Genomic DNA, 25,758 nt, shown 5'->3' with positions numbered 1-25,758 from the left:
CTAGAAAGATATTAAACAAAGAGGTCTCTTTACTGAGGGAAATGGATGAAGGGTAGCTATACTTGACCCAATCAGTGGCTTCACTCAAACCCCTCTAAATCACAGCCTATCTCATGCAGAATAAAATCGAACCTTTCCCTTGTCCCACAGATAAGAGTTAACAACAGTGGTAGTACCAAAATGGATCACTCTTCAACAGCCAAGATAAACTACACACATTGAATGTGGTCAAATTCACAAATGAAAATTTCCACATAAGAATATATGTATATACACACACACACGCATATGTATGTGAAAGAGAACATAATGTAGGTTCCATTTATATCAAATATAGAATAGGCAAATCAAATGATGGAGTTAGAATAGTGATTGCTTGGCCTAGTGGTGGTGGCGCACACCTTTAATCTCAGCACTTGGGAGACAGAGACAGGCAGATCTCTGTGAGTTAGAGGCCAGCCTGATCTGTAACTTTGGAATCCTGTCTTGAAAAGCAAAAACAAAGACAAACAAACAAACAAACAAGACTAGTGATTTAGTGAATGCTCTTGGGGAGATGATGATGGAAGAGATTTGCAGGGTGCCTCTGGGACATTAGTCATGTTTTATTACTGATCTGCATGGTTGCTATATTGGCTGATTACCCTGTGTACTGAAAAATAATGCTATAAACTATGGGAATAGTTACAGCATAGGTTCTGAGTTGCACAACTGTCTTCTGGAGTTGTGTACCTTCATAGCTTTTCCCAGAAACTGGTTGTCTCAAATGAAGCCCAGCATGGTTCCTGTCATGGAGAGGGAACCTGGGGTTATCAGCAACGGGGACATCTTCCACATGTGGCAGAAGTACGGCCCCTACTTACTCAGGGCTCTGGACGGAGCCTCCCACACAGTGGAATCTCTCAGGGACAGTTTTCCAGTCTTTAGCCATTTTCACCATGGCACCTGCATCGAGGACACCATAGCCAAAGAGGTGATTAAATTCCAGGCCAACCCCATTCCGTCGCCATTGATGGACTTCATCATGGAGCTGGTTCCGCTTGGAGGTGAGCACAGTCAGATGCTGCATGTCTCTCCAGGTCAGATCCAGGCTGTGACAGAGTACAGAGCAAAGATCAGAGTGAGAAGGGAGCAGGATATGAGATTAACTCAGAAACTCAGTAGCCCTCTACACAGATGATAAATAGACTGAGAAAGAAATAAGAGAAACATCACCCTTCACAACAGCTACAAATAGCATAAAATATCTTGGCACAACTCTAACCAAACAAGTAGAAGACCTGTATGACAAGAACTTTAAATCTTTGAAGAAAGAAATTGAAGAAGACACCAGAAAATGGAAAGATCTCCCATTCCCTTGGGTAGGTAGAATTAACATAGTAAAAATGGCAATCTTACCTAAAGCAATGTACAGATTCAATGCAATGCCCATCAAAATCCCAGCAAAATTCCTCACAGACCTCAAAAGAACAGTACTCAATCCAGGATAGCCAAAACAATCCTGTGCTATAAAGGAACTTCTGGAGGCATCACAACCCCTGATTTCAAACTCTACTACAGAGCTACAGTTCTGAAAACGGCCTGGTATTGGCATAAAAACAGACAGGAGGACCAATGGAACTGAATCAAAAACCCAGATATTAATTCACACACCTATGTAAAAGCAATAGTTTATATTTAGGAATACATATGTACATATGCATGCAACGATAATGAAAAAAGAGGTCATGTATTTGGAGGAGAGAGGGGTGTATGAGAAGGTTTGGAGGGAGGAAAAGGAAGGGGAGAGATAGTATAATTATACTCTAACCTCAAAATTAAAAAAATAAAAGGAAAAAATAGACCTCGGTTTTATTCAGAATGGCTACATGCTCAGTGACAGCACATTTAATCAGCCTCCTTTGAAGCATGGGGTGGTCTTGTGACTAGGGCTGGCCAATGAGAAATAAGTAGCAGCTCTGGGAAGTTCATGCAGTAAGCATGCGTGCTCAAAGAATGGTGATTGCTCAGTGCAGAACCGTGCATTTCCTTAGGATTCCAGTAGGCTCATCCCTCCTCACTCCAGCTTACTGAGACTGCCCAATTTGTGTGTGTAGGGCCCAGGCAAGTGGCATTTTGCTCACCCAAATCCCAAGGAACAGAGTTAAGGCTTGTCCATAGAGGTTGAAAGGCTGAAGAGAGACACTTATTTGGGCTTGCAGCCGAGTGAGTAAAGGCAGATTAGACCCCACGATTGAGGTGCAATCATGAGATTACATATACACATCACATGAAATTACACACTACAATGCAGGTATTGGGAGACACTAAGCTTTCTTTAGCAAAAGCAGGCAACCGTTTCCAGAGTTGATGGTCCTGCAGACATGTCTGGACAGGATTAGCCTCCACCAGAGAATCACTCCTCAGGTAGGCTGACATCTGAACACTAGCTGTCACCTCCTGAAACTCTTATGGCCCTCAACAGGAACATACTTAGCCTCCAGCGCCAGGGCGAACACGCCAGCCGCCTCAGGAGCAGCTGCAGATGTCCCAGAATGTCTCAGAGTACAGTTGCCATACAAGTCTGTGGTGGCCTGGAATAGAGGATGTTGAGTAATGAATGAACAAGACACACTGTTTGAGCCCTAGACGCCGAGGATCACAGTAGTATCGATTTATCTTATTTAAGCTGTTCTGAAAAGTCAATGGTCAGTGGTGGGTTGAGTTGCGCTGAGCTTGGCTTTTGGACTCATCATCATGAGTTCATCCTAAGATACCATGACCTGCATCAACATTTCATTTCTCTTCCGGAAGGAGAAGGTGGGATTCCCAAAGTGGGAAGACTAAGTTTCTGGAGACAGGGCAAGTTATTTTACCTGGAAAGGGCAGGTATTCCTTTCTACCTAAAATTTACGAAGGTATTCTGAGACATGCCAAGAAACCCTGGTGTGTGCTGGTTTCCTCCTCAGCTTCAGTTAGGGGATACCATGTATCCCCTAAATAAAGTGTTAGGGGTTAATAGAGTGTTACAGGACTTTTCAATGAGAACACTTTCATTTTCAATATTTGTGAGAGCTGGGTTTTCATTGAGATCATGTATAAAACACAGAAATTCTTCTCCCTATACAGGGTTCTCAGGAGAGCTTATTATTTTAGGGAGGTTTAAAGGTGGTCTATTGGGAAAACTACAATATTCAAAAGAAGGGCCCTTCCCAAGCCAAGTACAGAGAGTGTCATAGATGAGGGCTGATGACAAAAATCCCATCACTTGGGGCCTCTGGATAGGGACTGGGCTCCCAGAGGGTGGAACAAGGTACCACAAACAGAACAGGATCGAAGTTGCCCTCCATTGTTCCTTTCTGCTAGGCTCTGGATGGATCATAGGGGCTGAAGTCCCATTCTGCTTAGGAGTTGGCATGTCTTCTTCTCTAACCTCAAAAAGCCACCCAGGAGGGCCACAGAGGGATGATGGGTAGTTGTTAAGGGCAGCATCTCTTGTAGCCAAAAGTCCTTTCCCTCTTTGCTCATTTGTAAGACCGACTGTATGGCCTAAAACTTAGGATGTAGCTTATCCATGGCTTTAAGTCATATGTCTGGCTTGAAGGACTAAAGAAACACTGGAATGTGAGCATAGTAACCAGAAAGGCAGAAGCCCTGAAAGGGCTACTGTGCTCTGCCGGTGAAGAAAAGTTTATTGTAATACCTGGTTGCCTAGGAAGGAAGAGGATTTCCTCAGGAAAGAGAGAGACAGAGAACCCATTTTATAATATGAGGGAATCAGACTTTTTTCCCTGAGTAAATACACAGCTGGACTCACCTTTAGGAGGGCTAAAGAGCCACAGAAGTCCACCCATGGACATTATTATTATTATTATTTTGCTGTATTGGTGATCCAACCCAGCGTCGGGTATATGCTAAGGCAAGAATTCTACCCCTTGCAGCCTCATTCCTAGCCTGGTGGTGTTTCTAACTGCTATAATGCAGGGGTGCTTTCTTAGTGCTTGTGGCTTGATGTGATGTCTCAATTCTCACAGTTATTCCTCTCCTTGTAAGTGACATGCCCGGAAACCTATTGGTAAACCAGAGCTCGTCATTACTTGCATGCCAAAGCAAGATGCCACACCAGGAAGTCTACAGAAAATGAACTGGAAAAGGTTCGCCGCAGGATCTTACTTCCCACCTGCAGAGGGTTGGTCTCCATCTTGGTTAAGCTCAACTAGACATGGAGAAATTGGATGTTCTCCTTAGAAGCTGTGCTAACTTATAAAGAGAAGGGAGTGCGGTTGAGAGATCAGTCTGTCACAGAGGGGCCCCTGGCGCTAATGAACCAGACCGGAAGTAGCTTGCACGTACCACGCCAGCCTCGGGATTCCTCTTCCTCCCATTGCTGAAGGTGGATGCCAAGGTGGAAGAACAGCTCTCGTCGTACAAGGCGGTCCTGCCGTCGTTGATGGCTGAGTTGATGGAGATCGTCCACATGCTTGATGCATAACCATCGCAATTGCAGTCGTCATAGCTGCCGCCATCCCCGGAAGCCCACACGTAGATGCTGCCTTTTCCCCCACGGCCCTGGTAGAGCAAGGAAGATGTGGCACCAAGTCCCAACATTGAGCAAACGGGAGCAGCGGGGTCCTGGCCTGGGGCTAGGGGTTAGGCTAGGGAGGGTCAGGATTTAAGCCAATGCTGGTGTGCAATCAAATACTGAAGCTTCATTTTATCTGGGCTGGAAACTCATCCGGTGGGAAATAGTAGAAATGATCTCCACCCGAAGAATGATAAATATAAGCTCATGAGAATTTGTAATTTTAGCTGAGACTAACAGGTTAACAAAGGTTAGAGGCATTGCTTTAAAAATTTACCCATAAACATATTTTTAAAAAGCCTTAAAATATGCCAGTGAACTGATTTTCAAAATGCCTCAAAGGTAGTACATGCTCATTATAAAAAGTATCAAAGTATATAGAAAAGAAAAGTTAAAATCCCCCAGGGGCAATCATTGTGATCTTATTCTTATATGCAAGTGTTCAGAGAAATTTAAGTGTACATGTCTATGCTTATATTAAACTACATAAGTTGTATATGTAGATATAAAAACGAAGTACATGTTTAACTAGTATGATATAAAATCTTACATATGTGTATATAGCTTTAAAAAACCCAGTTGGCTAATAAGAGAATCCTATAGGAAATGATACATGCCATTTGACCTGGGCAAGGGACCAACTCTAGGAATAAAGCCTAATGTAAGGAAGTAACACAATAGCCAATGAAATCTGAGCTCCAGAGGGTAGCACGGTAGTTATCCCACTTGGCCATCATCAGTTACAGAAGATAAACTGGTTATTAGTGACTCAAGTCAGTATTGCTCCTGTCCAGTCTCTGCCCTTAGTATTTTATTTTATTTTATTTATCTTTCCTTGCCTCTATGACTAGTCTCCTTCCTGTCTGCCTTAACCAGGATTAGGCATTTGTTGGTTGCTTTCTCCTCTGTTGTTGTGGAGGCAGTGGAACTGGGTGGGGAGTGGAGAGGAGGGTAGCCATGCAGTGTGGGAAGTGACGGGCAGGCGTACAAGTTCCTCTTTCTCCACAACTTGGTTCAGAGTGGCTGGGAAACCCTCTGAAGCAGTGGTTCTCAACCTTTGGGTCTTGACCTCATGGGAGGGGTGTCACATATTAGATATTCTGCATATCAGATATTTACATTGCAATTCATAACAGTAGCAAAATTACAGCTATGACATACCAATGAAAATAATTTTATGGTTAAGGTCACCACAACAGGAGGAACTGTATTAAAGGGTTGCAGCGTTAGGAAGGTTGATAACCACTGCTCTAAAGGGAGGGGTGGAAGAGAGGAGGAAAGGGGGAGGGAGAGGGAGGAAAGAAGAACGAAAGAAAAGGGGTGGGGGAAGACAGAGTAAACCCCTGTGTGGCCACCAGGGGTCTGTGGTTCTGATTCAGTGGTTTAAGGTGGAGATAATCATTAGAAAACGAGGGACTGGATCACCTCCAAGGTCTATGTGTCTCTTGACAAGGAGAAGTGGCATTCTGAATTCCTTCTAACAGGACCAGGAACTAATTAGCCCGTGACTGAGTCAATAAGTTCACTAATAATTGTTTGACCACAAACTGGGAATTGTCTTCAGATTCTTGGTAAATCTATACTGCTGAAAGCCTCTATCAAAATAAGCAACTGCTCTTGGAAATCACGGCGAAGAGGAAAAGATGGTTTCTGATGTTGACATATTCTCAGGTTCAGATTTGGGTGTGATACCTGGATAACCCTCCCTTGCAAGTCCCTGAGCAGGCTGCCAGTGAGTGAAGAGAGAAGCATCCTTGATATAAGGAAGCACCTTAGTGTAAAGGGTGTGTCACTGTGACCTCTGCTTGCATAATTCCATGTATCAATACCCTTTGTAATATGACTTTGCAGCTTTGTCTAAGAAGAGAAGGGGGCTCTCTTTCCTACTTGGATCCTGACTGACTTCATGTCTTGATCTGACCATCAAAATGTGAGAGATATCAAGCAGGAAAAGATTCTGAACACAAGACTTAAGGAACCTTCTACATCCCTGCTATGTCTTGGAACTTGGTTATACAGGGCAACGAATCTGACGTAGCCTGTCAAGAAGGCAGTCAAATTTATGGCCCCAGCTGATGGTCAATTCAAAAGCTTCCTCAGACCAGCCAGTCACTAGCTTGCCTTTCACAAATGCATGAATAAGGATGTAAGGGGGGCTGGGTTGCAGAGCAGCTGCTACTGAATGGAAGTGAAGGCCTTGTTTTGTAGCTCACCTTGTGCGTAGCCTTGAACTCACAGAATCCCTCCTGTCCCAGCCTCTCAAATGCTGGAGTCACACGTGTGCCCTACCACGTCTGGTTTTCACCTTGATGTCTTATGATGTTAGCATGCTTTAAAAAATTATTTAGCTTTTTATTGTGAAAATTACATGCAATGTAGAACAATTGAAATGCATAGACGGTGGAGCAGAAAATAGAAATTCTTTATAACCTGTGAATAAGTGATTCCTAGCGTGATTCTGTGGTTCCTGACAGCTTTATATAGAGAGGCAAAGCATTAGTCTAGTTTCCGCAATGGACCTGGGATAATAAAATAGATTCACTTTATTTGACCTGCTTAAAAATGCATTTTTTACTATTATATAATTAACATTTGTTCATGTGATTAAGGGTATTTTATATTATGCTTTATTAGTCTTATTAAATAGACATTTCACAATTTATTCTCTTCTTTTTAGATATACATGGAGGATTATTTATAGTTTTAAAATAATGCCTAATTTTAAAAATGAGCATAATTTTATCTATGTCTTTTTTTTAACAAATCTCTGTTTACTTAGGTGGAGCTACTAACAGAAGGAATTTTTGATGAGAAGGAATGCATTTTTGAAGATTCTTCATCCACATAGCTGTATTAATGCTCTTTATGATAACTCTAGTGTCAATGTCTATAAATAATAAATGCCAATATGAACTAGTTTTGTTTTTATGGTGCTGGGAATTGACCAGCGTCTTGTACATGCTAGGCAGACCTCTCCTTCCTGACTGGGGTTCACGTGGCCCAGGCAGGCTTTGAACTCCTTCTGTCGCTGAAAATGACCGTGAACCCCTTGATCCTATACCCTCTGCCTTCTTCCACTTCTTTTTTGTCCCTGATAAGAAGGGAAGAATTGTAATAGTGTGTGAACCGTTTCAGAGGCTGGATTGCAGGCTTTAGGCCAAGCATCCTTTGGGCTTCAGAGGCTAAATCAGGACTGGTGTCCCTGAGCGCTCTGGCCAGGAGGCATCCATCACCTGCCGAGGCCCTGGTACTGCCGCCGCTATATCTGACCCACACTCTGATTAGATTTCATCAAGCAGCTCCAGGGCTTTGCCTGACCCACACCTGATTAATCACTTTCTCCTCAGTCAGCCCTCTACTCCCTCATCCTGGGCAGTGGTGTTTGAGTCACTCTCTTGCAAGAGGCTCATCATCTTTATGCATTCTAGTGCAGAAACCTGACACTTGTGCCGTGCCCTCCGTCCTTCCATCCTCCGTCTGCCCCAAGGACAATCTATCAGCCCGCAGTCTCATCAGGACCACAGAGAATTCCTGCAGCTTGTCTTTAACTACTCATAACTTCTTGGCTCTCTTTAGCAGATGTCCTGAAAAGAGATTAATAAGGGACTGGAATATAGTCATTAGAGGCAGCCCAAATGTTCCAGGCTGTCCTGGGTGTCTCTGTTCCCTGTATGCAAGAGAAGAGCGTCATGAGTCCTCTGTCATCATCAAGGTTCTCTCATGCTGTCTGAATTCTTCTTCTGAGCAGCAGAGCAAAAGAAGGGGTGGGAAGATGAGATTCCGTGTTCTCTGGTGGCTTGTCTGTTGCCTCATCCTTCTCACAGGGGCCATATCTGTCCATTCATGCAGTGAATGTATGCTCTCCAGTGCTCTGTCTGTTTCTAACTAGATTGCTCCTGTGACTGTAACAGATGGCAGACGGTGTCATCCCAGATCCTTTGGTTGTCAGAACCTCTTGTGCTTGGGAATGTCCAAATGCCAACGTGGGCATCTCTTTGTCTTAGTGCTGTTTCCCAAGAGGCCGAAGGCTTCTCTGTGTGCCTGCCCTCCAACTTGGACTACTAGAGCTGTCACCCCCAGGAGCAAATCTCATCCATTGGTTTCTGTCTTAGCTCCCTTGCACCCCACCAGTACAGTTTTACTGTATCTACATGTATTTCTGGTAATCTACGATTTTCATAGCTCACGGGGTAGCTGGCTTGAGCACACAGCCTGAGCTGGTCCCTTCTGGTTCTCATCACACAGCCATACTCACTCCTGGTGCTACCTTTGCCTCCAAAATAGCATCAACTCAAATCTTGAACTTGAGCTGAACACAAGCTCAGCTCAGATCTCAAATTCAAGCCTTGTCTCGGGGTTTGTTTTCGGGAGATCTCAAAGTAAAGACTGTGTTCCAGTTCGGTTTCTATTGCTGTGATAAAACACCATGAACAAAAGCAATGAGGGGAGGAAAGAGTTTGTTCAGCTTACAGTTTATTATAGTCCAGTCTCCGGAGAAGCCAGGGCAGGAGCTCAAAGCAGGGACCTGGAGGCCATGGAGGAGGGCTGCTTCCTGGCTTGCTCTCCGTGAGTAGCTCAGGCTGCTTTTGTAGAGCACCTACAATGGGCTGGGCCCTCCCATCAGTCACTAATTAAGAAGATGCAGCACAGGCCTTCCTTCCAGTCTGGGGAGGGGGCGTGTTTTCTTGATTGAAGTTCTCTCTTCCTTAAAGACTCAAGCTCATGTCAAGGTGACATAAAACTCACCAGCACAGGTAGAGCTTAGTTACTGGCCACCTCATCATTCAGGATCTCTGTTATCAATTCCCTGGTGTACTGTGGAGAATGCCTTAACTCTAAACCGAACATAAATACTACCAAGTTAAAGAGGCAAGACTGCCATATGGCACGGGCAGGGGGAACAATTTATTCTTTTCCTTGAGCATGCAGCCTGAGCTGGTCCCTTCTGGTTCTCATCACACGGCCAGACTCACTCCTGGCGCTACCCTTGCCTCCCCTGTGGGGGATCAAACCCAGAGAACTATGCATGCCTGGAGGACATTTGAGCACCGACACAGGTTGTCAGTTCCCTTCTTTCCATCTTGCCTGTTCTTTGAGAAAACTTACAAGAGGCAAACTGACATTTCTAAAGATCCGGATAAATGAGGTTTATATGTGAAGCGGGTTAGGCACTTGGGAATGGTAAAATCTATGGCAAACAGGGTGCTGTTAAGGCTTTCTTACCCACTTCTTCATTTTCCTCCTCATTTTTATTGTTATTATATTGGACAAGCAAAACCTATCTGCAGGGTGTTAATATTAAAGGGCAAATGTGTAGTAATAGGGGGGCGGCGGGGCTGCGACCCCAAAAACCCCAGCCGCCTGCTCGGCTAGCTTATGCCCCGAAATAATTACACAGACACTGTATTCTTTTAATCACTGCTTGGCCCTTAGCTCTAGCCCTTACTGGCTAATTCTGATATCTCAATCAACCCATCTCTAACAATCTGTGAGCACCGGTCTTACCGGGAAGATTCTAGTTCAGAGCTTCATCGCGTGTGTCTGCCTAGGAGCCTGGAGCATGGCGTCTCTCCTGAGGCGTCTGCTCTGGAGAGGAGAACTGTGGAGTCTGACCTCACTTCCTCTTCCTCCCGGCCTTCTGTTCTGTTTACTCCACCCACCTAAGGGTGGGCCTATCCAATGGGCCTAGCAGTTTCTTTATTGCTTAGCCAATGAAATCAACAGATTGATATATGACACTCCCACATCACTTCCCCTTTTTCTGTTTAAACAAAAAAAGGAAGGCTTTAACCTTAACATAGCAAAATTACATATAACAAAACAGTTATCAAGTAAAAGTTACATCAGAAACATTTATACATATAACAAAATTGACCGTAAATCTCTATCAATAAAGCAAAATCTATACTAATTCAAATTATTCATATCTATATCATATCCCCCTTTAAATGTAAAAGAATTTATAAACTATATTTGGGAACATGGGCGCAGTTTTTTCTCTCCAAACTGCTTCCTGCTGAATGGGGGCGTCGTTAATTAGGTCTTTCTTGGTATAACCTGTGTGCTAGTTTCATCTCAGTTGGCAGTTGAGCGAAGCAATTTTCTGAAGATGTTCACAGCAAACCTTCAGGAGGACGTGGTCCATCATACCAAATCGGAATAGAAGAAATCCATACAGTCTCATCCTCTGTGAAAACAAAATAAGAAACTCCTTTCCAAAGCATCATGTCCTTAGATCCAAATTTCAAAGTCATACCCTCATGATATCCATTCTGGTTCCACTTGGCAGCCCATATAATGAAATTTCTCTCTGTACTTAGCTCCTTCACAGTCAAAAATTTTAAAGAAAACACAATGTACATAATCCAGACTTTCTGTGAATTTTCCATCTTTACGCGGCTTATTTTTATTTATATCTATAACTATCTGTACTCTGTCTCTTTAAAGACTTTACTTTTTTCTTTTTAAACCATTAACTTTATTCTCTATATTCTTTTTCTTCTCTCTCCCAAGCCAACGTACATTCATCCAACAGTGTGATTCATTTAGTGGTCTGAATCTGTCCTATTGTGAATCTGCAATTTTTTACTATCCAGGAGCACTTTTGATTTGTGCCTTTAAATCACCAGGCGCTTAAGAATCTAAACTGTGACATTCCTAGGTTAACTTTTTGCTTTTTGAGCGCATATCTTTGACCTGGAATAACCCTGTAGACCAGGCTGTCTTTGAACTCTCAGAGATCCGCCTGTCTCTGCCTCCCAGGCATTGGGATTAAAGGTGTTTGCTACTACTTGAACTCACAGACATCTGTTTGTCTCTGCCTTTTAGGCACTGGGATTAAAGGCGTGTGCTACCACACCTTGAAGTCACAGAGGTCTAACTCCCTCTGCCTCCCAAGTGTTGGGATTAAAGGTGTGTACACACAACAACTCTCTTCCTTTTTTTTGTTTTTTGCTTTAAGAACTTCAACTTTCAGCTTGCATATATTTTTAACACACTTTAAACCATTCAGAAATTTTCTCTGTCTTTGAATCTCTCTTTACTGTATATCTCTCTTTCTGACCACAAGAGCCTTTAATTTACCAAGCAATATCAGTAGGACTAAAGGCGTGGCTTTGCCAGCTAGATCCAGTCCATTCCTTAGCTTTCCAGCCTCATGGCTGAGGTATTGGCTGCAAGGTCCCTGCCAGCCAGCGAGCTACAACAGACAACACTCAAGTCCTCTCTCTGTAGCCGGCCCTCCTGCCTCAAACAGTCAGAGTTTGCCCTGGCAGGATGGCCCAGAAAGCCGGCATTTTAAAACAACACAGGTTTGTTCCTGCTGCTGAGTCAGGAAAATTTCAAAATGGAGGACATACCATTTTGTGCTAGCTCTGGGGCCACCAGGTAGGAGCGGCGCTCAGCACTTCAATTCTGAGACTGAGCATGCAGCACAGAAATTCTTTTCATCCAAGTTACATCCAAATCTGACACGCAGAGCACTGCGCAGTCTGAAAACACTTCTCTGTATGGCAGCAGGAATCTGCTATGCTCTTCCGCCAGCCTAAGCCTGATTCTGCCTTCGCCCAGGAGCAGGCGGGGAGCTCTGAGTCATCGTCAAGGTCTCAGAGCACTCTCCTTCCGATCCCAAGCGGGAACACAAACATAAAGCCAGAGTTTGCACTGGCGGCAAAGCCCCAGGAAGCCGTGCTTTAAAATAACGCAGCTTTTTTTTTCTGCTGCTCTTGCTGAATCAGGAAATCTCTCTACAGCACGCCACCAACAAACAGCAAAAATCTGTGTTAAACGCTCTCTCCCTTATTTTTAAGCCTTCTCAGGTTTTTTAAGTGGGTTTAGCCCCACGTTGGGCGCCATTTGTAGTAATAGGGGGCGGCGGGGCTGCGACCCCAAAAACCCCAGCCGCCTGCTCGGCTAGCTTATGCCCCGAAATAATTACACAGACACTGTATTCTTTTAATCACTGCTTGTCCCTTAGCTCTAGCCCTTACTGGCTAATTCTGATATCTCAATCAACCCATCTCTAACAATCTGTGAGCACCGGTCTTACCGGGAAGATTCTAGTTCAGAGTTTCATCGCGTGTGTCTGCCTAGGAGCCTGGAGCATGGCGTCTCTCCTGAGGCGTCTGCTCTGGAGAGGAGAACTGTGGAGTCTGACCTCACTTCCTCTTCCTCCCGGCCTTCTGTTCTGTTTACTCCACCCACCTAAGGGTGGGCCTATCCAATGGGCCTAGCAGTTTCTTTATTGCTTAGCCAATGAAATCAACAGATTGATATATGACACTCCCACATCACAAATGTAAGAGTCGCTACTGTGTGTAGGGGTCAGACTTCCGTGTGTGAATGGACATTGTCTCTCCCAGGCGGGTTTGTCTTTAGAGTCAACCTGAGAGCTGACCGGATGAGAAGCTCTTCGCAGCTGTATAGCATGCTGCCACTTAGAGAATTCTCCACACTGTCTAAAAAGTGTGATCTTGAAACAAAGCCTTGTTCCCACAGCTTGGGGAGAAGCCAGATGACAGGACATGTCTTCCCCACCTCACCGTGCGCTTTCCTCGGCAAAATATTTGCATGCTGTTGTCGGAAGATAAGTCATGAAGATTTTTCTATTGCTTTTTAGCAACCTTGGCATGTTTTGCAAAGCACTGCGCTTGAAAATGCCTTTCAGGTGGAGACAGGGAGGTTACAGATGGAGCAGAGAGAGTGATCCAGCTCTGAGATGTGACATTCGGAAGCACAGGAAATGACAGGAGCCACCCAGGGATGCCTTGTTTCAAATGCATCTGCATTGCAAATGTGGCCAGAGGGCACTTGTCACTTACTTGCCTGATCCTTCCAGCTTCAGGTGCCAAAATGTACCATGTCTGCTGGATAAATGGACACCTGTCAAATACCCCCTAGGTTCTTGCTGTCTGGCCCTGGGTTGGGTGTCTGCTTTTTTTTTTCAACCATGCGGTGAGTCACATGTTAAGAAAGCAAGCTGATGATGTGTCAAGATTCCCAGCCTTGAGTATGTGAAGCAGACAGCGACACCACCTTCTCCAACCAGGTCCCATCGGTAGGTCTTCGGCTTGTGCCGTTCTAATGCCAGGGTCTTCCACACAGATTCGGATTGGCTCAATGTCAACAGCAGATTGCCACAAACCTTGGAACAGGACATTTTGCTAGTTTCCCACCAGGCCCCACCCAAGTGTAGGATGTTTAGTTAAAGACACAAAGCTGTTCACTTTCAGGACTTTGTGTTTCTTAAAACTTGTGTTGAATGTAAGGGAGACAACTCTTCTATAGAGTGAGGTCACGGCTTACTTAGCCAAGCTGTCCTCCATGGCCACAGGATGGAAAACCTGTCATTTTGCAGAAACATGTGACTCAGGGTTTCAGGTGCTTTTATTCCAGTCCTATCCCCCTAAGGGAACTTTCAGCCTCACTAGGACAAGGCTGTTGCTATTTACAGGGCGGGCGTGGAGTATAAACTTCTAAGACAGAAGAAAACCAATGAGGTGTCGGTGAACAACACATTCTCTGGAAGGAAGTCAAAGCTCTATTTGTCAGTTTCCATCCCTGATTTCAAGCTCTCAGTGTGACGTCATCAGGAGCAGCTCCATCATGGCACTGACTATGCAGGGACACTTCTATCATTAAGATTACCCCCCTCCCCCCCGAAGTCACATATCCACTTTGACAATTCTATTGGTGTCATTCTTGGTCAGCTCATGTTTAGGCAGTCATGTTGGTGAGACTTTGCGGGTTCTAATGTTACTAGGTGACGTAATCTCACAGCAAACTACCTGATCCTCCAGCTCTCACAACCTTTCCTGCCCCTCTTCCACACTGATCTCTGAACTGTAGATGTGGGAGTGTTTTGTAGACATGTCCCTCAGGACTAGTCTCCTCAACTCTGAATTTGGATTGGTTGTGGTTTTCTGTGAATTTTTCTAGTGCTTGTCCTTGAACTATGGTACAGAATGAAGGAAGACGGTCTTTTGAATTTGCAAAAGAGAAGAAAAAAAATACTGTCACCGGACCAGTGATTGACCATCCTGCCTATGAAGGAGAGAGCCAGGGGATATCAAGGTGACCTGGAATAGTGACCAGGTCTTTCCACAGAGTCTGGCTAAGTCCCTTTCTGATGGCCTTTCTAAGATTGGAAGGGTGCATGAAATTTCTAGCACTACCATAACAAAGTACTACAAATCACGTGTTCTAAACAGCAGAAATTAATTGCCAAGCTGCCCTGGAATCCCTTGGAATTTCATTGTTTGAGACTGAAGTGTCGACTGAATTTTATCTCCCCCGCAGACCTTGGAAGAAGGCTCCCATGCATCCTCCTCAGTCTCTGGTGATTTCCTGACATCTTGGTATTCCTTGGCTTGCACATGGTCCTGGGACCTCTGTCTTTATTTTTGTGCAATAGTCTCCCTCTGAGCATGTCGGTGGGCAAACACTATCATTTTAATTAATAACTAAGGATTTTTATCCTTATTATACTGGCTTAGGGGCCTGACCCACTCAACACGCCTTCATCTTAACTAATTATTTCTTCAATGACCTGAATCTCAAATTAGGCTATATTCTGAAGTCAAGACTTCAAGAGGACAAATGGGACACACTATTCAACCCTGTTACAGAGTGACATATGGTCTTATAATTCTGTTCAGATCTTCAGCAGAATTCAACAGTACACGAGAGATTTCTCCATTAGAGGGTGGGGGAAGCCGAATATCCACCTTGTGAGATGTCCCAAGAAGAAGAGAAAAAGAAGGTGTTAGAAATGTCACCGTCCTGAGTCTTTCAGACAGAACCACATTAATTTCGAAACATAGGCTTGGGGAGGATGTGTCTCCTAATCTGGGGCCAAGGTTTCCCTGAGAACAGTGGGGATAAGTGGAACAGAGGCTGCCAGGCTGTGACAAGAGAGGATGGGAAGGGGTCTTTCCACTACCTGAACACATGTCCCAAAGAAGACCAAGGGGCTGAAGAGAAGGAGTTCCGAAGCCAGAGAAAACAGGGATGAGGTGGCCTAGCATCTCACAGCTGTCTGGGATCCAGGAGGCCGAACTCTCCCTCAGCTATGTGAGGACCTGCCTGAATCACCTCATTGTTGCTGTCACTCCTGCCTCCTCAAAAGATGTCCTTTGGCTCAGCTACCTGGATGTCTGTTCCCGTGGCATAGAGATTAAGCAGAACATAGAGCTTGGTCACCAGACATCTATAAGACACTGTCACTCCCAGAATGTAAGCTGTTGTCATGCCCTTTCTGTTTAGCGTGGGTGTTTAAGGTGCTATTTTAGGGTCTCAGTATCTCAGGGTTATGAGACATGGAGTCCCAAGTCATTGATAGCAGCACTCCTCTGCCCTTGAGAGAATCTTGTTAAAATGAAGTCTTGGCCACAGCAGGCAGGCTTGGCTGAGCCATGGCATTTCCCACTACTTTTCTCCCCAAGGCTTGCCAGTAGCCATGCTTGAAGTTCAGTGATGCAAAAACAGCTTGTGAAGATGGTCTGGGAACCGATGCTCAAATCACAGATATTGTGGTATTTCAGGCCCCAGCAATCCAAAGAAGAGTCAGGGTACCCCTAATGTGCCCTCTCTGAATTCTTGATCCATGGGACCTACAATATCTACAGAGACTGTGTTCATGCCGTAAAGTCTTAGGGTAGCTGACAAAGGGTCAGCGGTGCATGGGACTGTGGGCATTTCCCAGTGCCATGACCACATTGTACCAAATTTACATCTCATAATGATTCCAATCCCTTGAAGGATTCCACATATGACTGCTCTCTAGGCAACAAAACAGGACAGGCTGGGTGCAATCACTTGCTGATAGGTTCTCAGGTACAAGGGATTGGAATGGGGTCTTGGCCCAGGAGTGCTTTGCTCCGTGAACCTGACTTGTGTCCTGTCTAGGTGACCCCTGTCCTGTAATATGAGGCAGCATTGTTTCGTTAACTATGAAGCTGTGTCTCCCGGTTGCCCTCCCATTGGAGGCTCCAACTTGGTGCCTTCTCTTCGGCCCTGTCCATTGCTGAGCTAGTTCAGGAATCAATGGCCACAAAATTCATTGCTCAGACCTCCTACCATAGAAGCACTGGGGCTTTTCTTGGAAGCTTCTGCCCCTGGATCCGCCATCGAGTGTGGGCTGAGACACTCCCACCGGCAGTTTGTAGGCTGCTTCTGACTTTCCACTGAGCATGCCACAAAGAGGCCAGTGCTGGTCCATTTCTGGCATGCATGGGTGACTTCGCATGAAGACAACCTGTCAGCTCAGCAGAAACTCTTTCCGAGCAGGATGACAGTCTCAGAGTCTTGTACAAATTTCCTCCTCTGTCCCCATCACACAGGTCAGGCCTTGTTCCTGACTAACCTTTTCTGACGTCATTGCTTCTCACTCACATACGATTGCTTGGAATTCCCTCCCATGCACCTCTTGCACGGCTAAACCGTACTTTCCACAGGATCTAAATGGACCTGCAGAGTTAGAGACCCACTTCAACCACACCCTGCCACTTTGTCCACTGTATTGTCACCACTAGTTTACCCTCTGTGTCCTACCTCACATATGGCCTGGAGCCTTGTGGGGACAGGCATTTCTTTACCTTGTTCACACCGTCAGCCATGGCCTGGAGTGTGAGCTCCCGGGGTCCATCCACCGTCTTCCCATTGTCTGTGGGGCCCCAGCTGGCACTGTAGATATCTATCATTTGAGGCATGTGACTGATAGAGGAGGCCTCGATGATGTCTGTCATAAAAGGCTGGTCCAGCATCCGGATACCTGCGCACGGGGTGAACAGAGAAACAAGACGTTGATACCTCAGCTCTCAGAAGACGTGGGGGTAGAGAAAAGCTTGGGTCCCGGGAGGACATGGGGACCTTCATGGAGTCTGAGGGTCAGAATGGTACTCAGATCACCCTACCCACTTCTTTCCAGACCTTACTCATGTCTGTTTTATATTGATTTTATTGAGCTCTACATTTTTTTTCTGTTCCCCTACTTCTCTCCCCTCCCCTTCAACCCTCTCCCATGGTCCCTATGCTTCCAATTTACTCAGGAGATCTTGTCTTTTTCTACTTCCCATGTAGATTAGATCCATGTATGTCTCTCTTATGGTCCTCATTGTTGTCTAGGTTCTGTGGGATTGTGATTTATAGCTGGTTTTCTTTGCTTTATGTCTAAAAGCCACTTATGAGTGAGTACACATGATAACTGTCTTTCTGGAGGTGGGTTACCTCACTCAATATGATGTTTTCTAGACCCATTCATTTGCCTGCAAATTTCAAAATGTCATTATTTTTTCTGCTGTGTAGTACTCCATTGTGTAAATGTACCACATTTTTCTTATCCATTCTTCAGTCAAGGGGCATTTATGTTGTTTCCAGGCTCTCGTTATGACAAACAATGATGCTATGAACATAGTTGAGCACATGTCTTTGTGGTACAATTGAGCATCCTTTGAGTATTTACCCATAAGTGGTATTGCTGGTTCTTGAGGAAGGTTGTTTCCTAATATTCTGAGAAATTACCACACTGACATCCAAAAGGGTTGTACCAGCTTACATTCCCACCAGCAATGCAGGAGTGTTCCCTTTACCCCACAACCTCTCCAGCATAAGTTGTTACCAGTGTTTTTGATCTTGGCCATTCTTACAGGTGTAAGATGAAATCTCAGAGTTGTTTTGATTTGCATTTCTCTGATAGCTAAGGATGCTGAGCATTTCCTTAAGTGTCTTTCAGCCATTTTAGATTCCTCTGTTGAGAGTTCTCTGTTTAGGTCTGTACTCCATTTTTTAAATTGGATTATTTGTTCTTTTGATGATCAATTTCTCGAGTTCCTTGTATATTTTGGAGATCAGACCTCTGTCTGATGTGGGATTGGTGAAGATCTTTTCCCATTCTGTAGGCTGTTGTTTTGTCTTGTTGACCATGTCCTTTGCTTTACAGAAGCTTTTCAGTTTCAGGTGGTCCTATTTATTAATTGTTTCTTTCAGTGTCTGTGCTACTGGGGTTATATTTAGGAAGTGGTCTCCTGTGCCAATGTGTTCAAGTGTACTTCCCACTTTCTCTTCTATGAGGTTGAATGCTTCACTCATGTCTTACTTGAGTAATTATTTGAAGAAAAGAATTATTCTCCAAACAAAATTTATTTGAATTCTTACTGGGGGGACAAGGTGTGAAAGGGCATCCTTACTAAGCCTCTAAGTGGGAACCCAGCCTCCTACGGTGCAGAATTGACCTTTGTTGATGGGGCCAGGTTTCTAGATGCAGCTGCGACTGGAAGGAAGCGATGGACACTTAGAAAGAAGCTCCAGGGTGCAGAGAGCAGGGGATGGGGTGGTACAAGAGGTGAGGAACCATCAGCTCATCACAGCTTGGAAGGAATGTGATGGAGACAGAGATGGAGCAGGTTAGTATAAATGGTCAGCAATGGGGTGCGTGATACACTGGGATATCTTTGTGAATCTGTTATTCTTTGATGTCTTTTGGGTAACATCCTGCCAGGAGGGAGTAGAGCTTGATGTTCAGGATTGAACTGGGCAAATCAGAGCTGCACACGGGACACAAGGAGAAAGGACAAAGAGGACAAACTCACTCATCAGACCGCCTGGCTGACCCTAGGGCTGCTTCTAAGTTAACTCACCAGCAGCCAGTGAGATGAGCCAGCTGAATCTGGTCTAAACTGCTCTCTGCAAGGCTTTGCCATGTGGGGTATGCCAGCTGCACCCTAGAGTGTTGGGAAGCTGAGCTGGCTTTACCCATGGGAACCACTGTGATCTGAGTGTGCTTCCTAAAGATTTGTGCTGGCTCCTGGATACTCAGTAGCAGTATGAGAGCTGACGGAATTACGTCATTGTGGGAACACTGTTCTCAGAAGGGATTAACGCAGTTCACTTGGGACCTTGTGAATGAGTTGTTAAAACATGAGTAACACCGAGGCTCCTGTTCTCTGGCTTTTTTTTTTTTTATTTTTCAAGACAGAGTTTCTCTGTGTAGCTTTGGTGCCTGTCCTGAAACTAGCTAGCTTTTGTAGACCAGGCTGGCGGTGAACTCACAGAGATCCATCTGCCTCTGCCTCCTGAGTGCTGGGATTAAAGACATGCATCACCACTGCGTGGCAAGACTGATGAGTTCTTCAGAATGAATGTCTGCATCTGATGTCATTGCTTTCTTTAGGGTATTTTCTAACAGAAACAACAGGTTCAGAAGAATAAGCAGTAAAGGCCAAAGACGGTCATTAATCCCTCTGCCTTTGCCCTAACCCTTAAGTCAGGGCACCCATTTATGACAACTAACGTTCAATTTTGAATTGGAATCTTTTTGTTGGAACGAAGCTCATTTGGATTAAGAACTGTTCCGAACTTTTTAGAGGTTGCGTTGTAAGAAAGCTTAAAAATACATTTCGCTGTGGACCTATGTCTATTCTGTTTACTTATGAAATGTAGCCTGTGCACAGTGGTGATGCCGGTAATTTGCTTTAAGGAGAATGCTCTTGTGCTTTCGGATTCGCTCAGTGCTAGACACCCAGGCCTGGGTTCAATCAGCAAGCCAGTAACAATTTGACACGGAGACCACTGGGCTACAGGATAAACTGAACAGAAAGTATTTCAAGTGAAATCATTCCTGCATTGTAGGTGGCAAAGAAACAGAGGGACAAACATTTTCTTGTTTTAAGGAGAAAGCTCATATGCTTTTGGATTTACCTGGTACTAATGACCCAGGCTTGAGCAGCCAACCTCACAAAGAAGAAAGGAGAGGTAAACAGTGTTAACAGTGGTCAAAGTAGCCCTTGCTGTCCCACCAGCTGCCTGATGGCAGCCCTGCACCTTGGACCCTTTTTCTCTTTACGACTGTGGTTCTGGAGGGCCCCTCCTTCTTCATCCTGTCATGCATGCTCTCTGTGCTGAAAGGAAATGCAATTGCTGATATGTATTCATTTGACTGCTTCAGCATTGGGAGAGGCAGGGGTGGCCGCAGACTGAGAGCTGAGTTCGTTCATTTTCTTGGGGCCAGACTCCTGGCATTTCTTTTAATTATGTTAACCTCAGAAGGACTGAGGTACACATTTATTGAATGAGATGCAGTATTAATTCTGCAAATGACAGTACTATTAGCGACCAAGACACAGGCTCAGGGTGACCTTATGGCTTTTTAGGGGGGCAGCATCTCCCCAAAGGCTAGACATGGCCTTGAGTTTTCAGCAGCATTAGGCTGACAAACCAGCAAGTCATGTTGCTGGGAAGGTTTTTTTTTTATTTTTGTACATTTACATATTTATGACTGATAGGTTTTAAATTTCAGTTTTTTTCCAATCTCCCCCTTTTAGTGTGTGCACGTGAGTGTGCCTGTGTGTATGCATGATATCTGCCTGTATAACAACAAGCCTGGGACACCAGTCTTCATGTTTGACAATTACTCTTAGAGCTAACCTGATTGGAACTCTTCCTCCCTCCTTCCTTGGCTATGTGGAGAAACAGTAGTAACAACTGTGTTCTTAAAAATAGATGCCTGAAACCAGAGAGTGCCCAGTTTTTTAGGTGTCCTTTAAGATGATTTCTGAGGGTTATACAAGTCCCTGAGTGGAAAAAATGAAGACGGAGTTGGTTCCCAGTCATACAGGCTTGCAACTCCATCCCGATTTGGCTTCATCAGTAGAGATAGTTTCCTAAGCAGGGCCACCAAGTGCAAAAGAATCTCACAGTTTAATAAGACATGGTCACTGAGTTTATGTGTCATATAGAGATGCAATAATGCGATATAATTGCAGAGTGCATTGAAGAGCAAAGAGTTTTGCATTGGGCCTGACAGGTAATATGTTGGTTGTTATTATTAGTTTTATAGTTGTCATTATTCAAGTACCCATGGATATTTGGACTGTTAGAGCCTTTCTGAGTACCGATATTTTGAGACCCTGGAAATGAGAACCCAGGAAAAGTCACACACTGTATTTTCAACACCTGAACAGCAGGAGATATTGGCAGATGGTCTTGTAGTCTGTTCTGCCTGGAGGTTCCCAGAGCACTGTGCATTGGGTCACTAGACGGGCATCTTTGCTACACTCTGGGAAGTTCCCACTGATGTCTGGTACCCAGACATTCCTACAGTATATTTGAGAAGCTAGGAGTGTCTGGAGAAGGCTTCTGATTGCTGGGAACTGATCTGATGTAGGCAAAGTCACAAAGGTTGATGAATCTGGTATGAGGGCCTCTTTCACCTCCTGGGGTGACACTCCACTGGCTTTGTGCCTTTATGTCCCCAGTCTCTCAATTCTACTGACCTCCCCATTCTTTCATGAAGTGATCTTGATATCTTAGTGTGTTTATTCATTGACTCCCTCCCTCCACTTCCTTTTCATTCTTTTCTCATATTCGGAAAATAGGATTTGCACGTAGACTGTGAGCCAGAATCTGATCTGGATTCTGCAGTGCTGATATAAGACCAAGTAGACAGACACTGCCTTTGTGGAGACTGTGGTCAGCAAGGGAAAAGCAGCAGTCACATGCTCATGTGTGACACAGATGGCTTTAGGTGTCAACTTGCCTGATGAAGGAATCCCTTGGGAATTGTCAAAGCATCATTTTGGATGTGCCTTTTAGACTGATTCCAGAAGTGACTGATTGAGCCCGAGTGGCATAAAGGAGCAAGATCTGTCCTCAATGGTAGCAGCCAATTCTAGCCATCCCTTCTAATTCATGCTTCATGAGGTTTTATCTAAGTTGCATTTACCCAGAGATTGACTCGTATGTGTTTGGGAAGCTAGCATACAACACACAATATTCACGGGACTGTTAGTGGGTGTTGGCTATTGCACAGACAGTGTTGGGAGTACTGGTCAACTGTAGAAAAATGGAACTGCTGGTCATCTTAGCTCCACATCTACAGAAGTAGAGTCTGGATGGACTGGTGGCTTTGTGTCCAAGTTTGCACCGAATGAAACAAACGTATGACCAGTTATTTATGACATACTAAGAGTGCTTGACCACCAACAGGAAACATGAGCAAAGTCTATGCACTGAAGAAATGGACAGGCAGGAAGCAAATGAAGAAGCGCTTAATGGTCTCTTTTATCCCTGTCAGAAAATCAATTTTCTATTTCGTAATTTCATTAAGTAGCGGAAGTTGGCTTCCTAGTCAAGATGCTTCTGATTCAGTCTCTCATGTTCTAGGATATCAGGCCTGTGCCACTAAACTGTGGCAAGTCTTTTTTTTCTCTTCTGTTCAAGACAGCTTGAATCAAAACCCACTAAGTGTTCCCACCAGCGCGCCTCCCTAACCTGTCACTGAACATCTCCAGAATGCCACAGACTAGCAATTATCTTAGTTGACCACCAGATGGCGCTTTAGCTCTCCATTGCATAGGAATTCCTGAAGGAAAATTCTCGGGAAGAGTTAGGTTCATTTTTAGCGAAACACACACACACACACACACACACACACACACACACACACACACACACACACACACACACACACGACAGCGTTTAGAACTGTCATCCTGATTGAGTAAAATATTTTCCCCTCTCAAACTTGTCCTCTTAGGATTATCATGCCATGCTGGTTGTTGTAGTTCATAATAATATTTTTGACGTTATGTAGGTTCTGAGAATCAAGTTCAGGTCCTTGTAGTTAAAAGGCAAGCACTTTGCCAGTGAAAGTCGCCAGCCCTCCGGATATATTCTTTTGTGAAATTCTGCACCCAATTTCAGGCAGGTGTTTCTGCAAGCACTCTGGAGATAGCTAAGGGTGGGTTCGTAGCGTTCCATTTGCTTTATTTAGGCCCCTAGATATGCAGGTGTCAGCACAAAGTAGGCTTAGGGTTCAATAGGGTGCTAGGAAAGAAATTATCAAGAAAATTGTTAAAAGGAAAGGGAAACAAGAGTAGGCGACTCAGCTTGGACTGAATTAAGAACCAGTTTGACCCAAAACTTAGAACAATCAGAAAACATTCTGTTCTCAGGCATCTTGTTGAAAACTTCTGAGTCTGTCTGGTTGCTTTTCTCTCTAAATCTCCATCGACTTTCTGCTCCCATTCCCAAAACCCTTGTAAAGAGAAACGTATAAAGCATTGGATCCAGCCTTCAAAAAGGTTCCTTAGCATGGATCATGTCTCCTTAAAGAAGTCATGGATCATGTAAGCCAGTTTCCAGGCCACCCGGCATCTTTATAAACAGCCCTCCCACACCTCCGTATGCTCTGCGGTCTGTATGTGATTCTTATTAAAGTGCTAGTAACATTGGCACAATACTTTAGAGTAGCGACTTTGCATTCATATCAAGTTGAATACCAGAAACGATCATTTTTGCTGTCAGGAAACAAGACTGTGATTACTGTTGGGTAGGTATGGGCAACCCCTGGGGACAGGGTCTTGAGGAGGAGGGCTTTGGGGTCTGGTTGGATTTTGTTGGTTTCATAGAAGACACATTTATGAAAATCCGTTCACATTTGAGTTATGTGCTTGTGACCTGCCTATTTTTTTGGCGTCTTATGCTTAGGGATATTGAAAGCACTCTGTGTACAGGTGAAGGTGAAATGTCTTCCCTATGCTCGCTCCACCTGTGGGTCTCAGAGATCCTGACCAGGGGGATAATTTTGTTGGCCCCTGCAAGAATGGGGATCAGAATGCAGCAGCTCCCAGGGCAGGCTGCCCAGCACAGTGCCTGTCTCTGGCAGGGCTGGCTCACCTGCCACCTTGGAGTTGTATGCCACACCGACTCCACAGATATTGTTGCTGGCGGCTGCGGAAACTTCTCCTGCACACCTGGTTCCATGGCTGTGGGGAAAACAGACACAAGTCGGACAAACGGTCACACATTTGTAGGGAATTTCTTTAGCTTAGTCTTTGAGGTTGAGCCCACCAGTGGCCCATCCAGTTTTCTAGTGTTCCACTCTGAAGGTCCCTTTTATTCTCCCCCACTTTCTCCAGTGACCTTCCTGACCCTAGGTTGTTTCTATTACAAAGAGAACGTTATATTATTAATGTGACAATTCTTCTTTATTTTAAAATTCGAAGTATTTTCCAGTGGAAAGCTCACAGGTTTCCTTAAAAAATGAAGCACAATATAAAATAGTTGTGCGCTGACTGGTGGTTGGTCAGCTTGGGTTCCTTGGAAGGACTAGGATCCATGTGTGGGTAGTTACTTTCAAGGGTGTCTCAGCATACAGAACTGAGATACGGCCTCTCAGTGATGGAGTGATGGTCACTCACTGTCATTGAACTAGCTTTCCGCTTTGACACAGCAAAAAAAAAAAAAAAAGCACATTCTGGTAGAGTTTTGGATAAGAAGTTAAATGACCCCCGTTTTCAGGTTAGATATGATCCTAGACATAAAAGACTCTAACGAAGACACCAGAAAACTCTAAGTCAATAAATAAAAATCCAGCCAAGTAGTAGGATGCACAATTAGAATATAAAATCCACTAGCTTTTCTTAGACATCAATGACAAACACACCAAGAGAGGAAATAGGGAAACAATCCCAACAACCAAAACAACAACAGCAACAACAACAACTCTAACAGCAGCAACAGCAACAACAACAACAGCAACAACAAACCAAGCTCTAAGTTAATTTAACCAAGAAGATAGAATTCTGTATTGAAAACTTTAAAAGCCTGAAGAAACAGGGTCTTACTCTTAGGTTCTGGAAGGTAGTCAATAGGACTGGTAATAACCTGTAATTTTTGGGGGGTGGTGGTTATGTAACCCCATTGGTCAACAGGTCAAAAAGAGGTAGCCCATTCCTGGTACTGGGATTTTATTTGGTAGCATATGGAATCTAGTTGAGGTATTATCCCCCCCCATTATAAGTCAACCCCATTTAAACTTTTTTTTCATATACATGTGAGCTGCACATATTGTTCCATAGACACTTGCTTGTTTGTGTTTGCAAGTGCTTAATTCATAATAGTCAAGAAATGAAATCAGTTTATACGTTCATCAACTGACAGATGGAGAATGAAAATGTGGTACACACACATTATGGGATTCTATTAGGGTGGGAGGAAAAATAAAATTATGAAAATTTCAGGTAAATGGATGGCTCTGGAAACAATTATATTGAGTGAGTTAACTCAGACACAGAAAGACAAACACTGCATGTTCTCCTTCATATGTGGTCCCTAGTTTCTAACTTGTAATTTCATGTGCTTAGTTGGAGTACCTTTAGGAACCAGGGCATTAGAAAGAGGGTACTGAGAGGAGCTGCCTG

At 44.4% G+C, this 25,758-nt stretch overlaps 1 protein-coding gene across 1 annotated transcript in view; it reads right to left on the bottom strand.

Annotated features, from left to right (window-relative positions):
- Positions 1-25,758, bottom strand: part of Pcsk2 (proprotein convertase subtilisin/kexin type 2) — a 230,765-nt gene that overhangs the window by 8,969 nt on the left and 196,038 nt on the right. Inside the window, exons 7-11 of the mRNA XM_075962339.1 lie at positions 24,233-24,321; positions 17,155-17,330; positions 4,333-4,548; positions 2,473-2,573; positions 864-1,091 (exon numbers count right to left, since the gene is read on the bottom strand). Coding sequence (XP_075818454.1) covers positions 864-1,091; positions 2,473-2,573; positions 4,333-4,548; positions 17,155-17,330; positions 24,233-24,321 — 810 coding nt within the window. The remainder of the gene's footprint in view (positions 1-863; positions 1,092-2,472; positions 2,574-4,332; positions 4,549-17,154; positions 17,331-24,232; positions 24,322-25,758) is intronic.

This window comes from Microtus pennsylvanicus, chromosome 2, assembly GCF_037038515.1.
Source record: "Microtus pennsylvanicus isolate mMicPen1 chromosome 2, mMicPen1.hap1, whole genome shotgun sequence".
In the NCBI taxonomy this organism is placed as follows: domain Eukaryota; kingdom Metazoa; phylum Chordata; class Mammalia; order Rodentia; family Cricetidae; genus Microtus; species Microtus pennsylvanicus.
This window is presented reverse-complemented; position numbering and strand designations above follow the sequence as displayed.